The 3,062-nt window shown below is 45.0% G+C and overlaps 1 protein-coding gene across 1 annotated transcript in view; it reads right to left on the bottom strand.

Annotated features, from left to right (window-relative positions):
• Positions 1 to 6: 6 nt before the first annotated feature.
• Positions 7 to 3,062, bottom strand: part of efna1b (ephrin-A1b) — a 9,953-nt gene continuing 6,897 nt past the window's right edge. The window contains exons 2-4 of the mRNA XM_010729848.3: positions 722 to 1,017; positions 430 to 618; positions 7 to 302 (exon numbers count right to left, since the gene is read on the bottom strand). Of these exons, the coding sequence (XP_010728150.1) occupies positions 184 to 302; positions 430 to 618; positions 722 to 1,017 (604 nt within the window). The 3' untranslated portion in view covers positions 7 to 183. The remainder of the gene's footprint in view (positions 303 to 429; positions 619 to 721; positions 1,018 to 3,062) is intronic.

Here is a 3,062-nt window from a genome sequence, read left to right on the forward strand (position 1 = left end):
TGAGGTCCTCTTCTTTGAAACGATCCACGTTCCACATTCACACAAAACAAACACACAAACACACACTGACAGCACTGTCCATGCTTGTATAAAAAAAAATCTGTATAAAAAGAGTCTCTTTGAGTGTTCATGGTCCCAGTGGCCAGCATTGGGTTAGCATTGTCTCTGTTGTGGCGATCAGCCTTAGTGTAGCATTACAGCTAATAAGACTGGGAGCATGGTAAGGAAGAGTGGAAAGACCAGCTGTGCTCCTGAACTTCCGATACTCCTCTGAACATTTGGCTCCATCACCTCAGGGTCATCTGAGGAAAGAAAAAAGAGGAAGAGAGTCAGTATTTCCATCATTCCTTCATGGTAAACACAACCAGCAGAGCTCTTCTCACTGCTGTGACTATCTCGAATGGCATTTTATTTTAGAAGGATCCTCACCTGCTGGGAGACGGTTTGAGGGGTTGTGAACCCCTCCAGCTGCAGGAAACATCCCTTTTCCTCCATCAATGCTTTTTCCCAGATCATCTGCCTTGGATTTATCTACATGGGTCTTTCCAGAGCCTTTATGCCCGACAACATCCACTTTCAGTCTGAGACAATCCTGGCCATGGTGATGCATTGGCTTGGCTGTGGAGAGTCAGGAAAAAAAAAAGGGAAAAGTTAAATACAAGAAATCTTCTTGGGATCAGAACAAGTTGTTAAAACAGTCAGAGTTAGTATTGATACTTACAGATATAATAATAGCTCTCTCCCTGTCTGAATTCCTTGCCCAGGGTGAAGGGAGTAAAACGCTGGAATTTCTCAGAGAACTTCTCGGGAGCGTGGGGAGCGAACGGCCGCGAGCACTCCCAACGGAGCTGGTCGAAGGAGTGAGGCTTACACACCTCATAGTCCTCCTTCTCCACCATGTACAGCACATAGCGCTCAGCTGCATGCGATGACACCTCGCCGTGGGTGTAGTGGGGGCAGATGATGTCCAGATAGTCGTTTATACGCACATCCACTGTGTACTCATCCCACAGGAAGCTGCAAGGAGACAGGAAGAAAGAGGAGGTTACTGACAAATGTCCTCACCCGGCAAATGTTTTTTAGCTTTTAAAATGAATAACAACATGATTAATGAGCAGATATTGTCCCCACACACCCAGACAGCTTGGCTCATACAACATGCGTGTTAAGATTAATGAAGGCTAATCACACACAGACACGCACAGCAACAGAAAACAGACTTACTCGCACGAATGTCACATGTTAACATACAGGTACGGCTGCTTGGGAGGAATTCAAGTGCCATGTGAGGATGTTTGTGATGATGTGTTTCTGTGTACTTGTGCAAACCCGTCACTATGACAGAATTAGAAAGAGACGGATCAGGCCGGACTTGTTCACTTTGTTTAGACAAGAAAACACACCTGAAGCCATCCCACTCATACACACCTTTCTACTCTCTTTCATTTTGCCTTCAGCAGAACTTCACTTCTAACCTGCTCACAAGAGGAGGAGATTTTTAAAATGACAGCTCAGGCCCCATCTCTCTTTTCACCTCATCTGCTAGTTTTCCATCTGTACAACCCAGTGACTCTTCTGTCAAGTATCTTAAAAATTGTTTTCCAGTTTCTAGGTGTTTGTCTATTTGTGTCTAAGCTCCTCACACTAATTTGCTGTCTCTCAATTTGTCTGATTTCAAAGACAGAGGCAGGGTGGGTGGAGACAGACTGTCGCTCTCTTTATTTCTTTTCATCTTTCCCCTTCATTTAGTTTTATGGCTCTTTTTAAGCCTTCTTCTCGGCTCCTCTTTGCTCACTTCCTATGCTTGTTCTCCTCCCGGTGTCTTAATGAAGTATAGAGAAATGGTGAAAGATGTGTATAAAATCAATGATGCTCAGTGAGAACACAAAAGCAGTTTTCATGTAGTGTTAAAGTTTCACCTTAGTAGAAGCTTTTACTTATTAATACACAGCTACAAGTCGGTAAAGAAAGAAACCTGTTGGGGCAAAGGGGTAAAATCATTTGACTGAACTCCAATCTGGTGGCATCGCTTTCAGTTTCAGGAAACTAATATGTTTTTACAGTAAATATTATTGCGTGCTACACTGCGATGTGTGGCTGTGGATGTGTCGCAACTGATGTGAGATCAGCCAAAAGCCAGGAGGTGAAGAAAGGCTGATATTTGCACAGTACTCTGATTACATCCTCGGGGGTAATGGGCTCTAATCCCTCAAATTCAATCTGTGCTTAAACCGAGCTTGTGTTTGACATGTTGCAGAGAGTGAAAGTGACAGGAAAACAGCTCCTGTGTGTCTGCCATTGTTCATGTGTGTTGTAAGTGTGCGCGCCACAGCTTCAAAGCGTGGGACATGGTGGCTCTGCTCCCCCCTCTCCCTGTTGTTGTGGCTCCTGTTAGGACCCCCTGGCCAAGTCACAGACACGCTGGCTCCAAAAGTGGGCCTCTAACCCCTCCTTCCTGCCTCTATGTGTGCATGTGTGTGTATCAGTTAGCCCTAACCTACCTGTCAAAACATGCTTTGTTAGGTGAGCACAGCTCTACACTTATGTTATCCCGGGCTAACAGGCTGATCACCTCCCTCCGCTTGCAATCACGGCTCTCTTAGAAAAGGTGTTTTGTATATGTGTAGATTCCTGTGCAGGTGTGCACACTTTTGTTTGTGTGTGTGTGTGTGTTTGCAGGGGGGGTGGTGAGAGTTTTAGTGAAAGCAAAAGAGACACAGCCTGTAGCAGACTAATTGGCTAAATAATCTACCCTCTCATCTTGTTTCGCTCTGCTCCGTTTTCTTTGATTCAGATCAGTAATAACAGAGTTGGGAGAAAACAAGGTGCTTGGAGATCTCTAGCTGCTCCCTCTGAAGTAAAGAGTAGTTTTAAATTGTATGGCATACACCTTTTTCCCACACTGAATCTTTGTGAGCGGCCTGGCTGACCTCCGCATGAAAACACAGGCTTGTCAAAAGCCAACAAAAACCGTTTCTGTTGCTAATTTTATTCACAACTCGTGCTTTTAAAGAAAACTCTCCTTTTATCCTTCCCTTCACCACCTCCTCCCCCCCCCCCCC

Source organism: Larimichthys crocea, chromosome XIII, assembly GCF_000972845.2.
Source record: "Larimichthys crocea isolate SSNF chromosome XIII, L_crocea_2.0, whole genome shotgun sequence".
Lineage (NCBI taxonomy): Eukaryota > Metazoa > Chordata > Actinopteri > Sciaenidae > Larimichthys > Larimichthys crocea.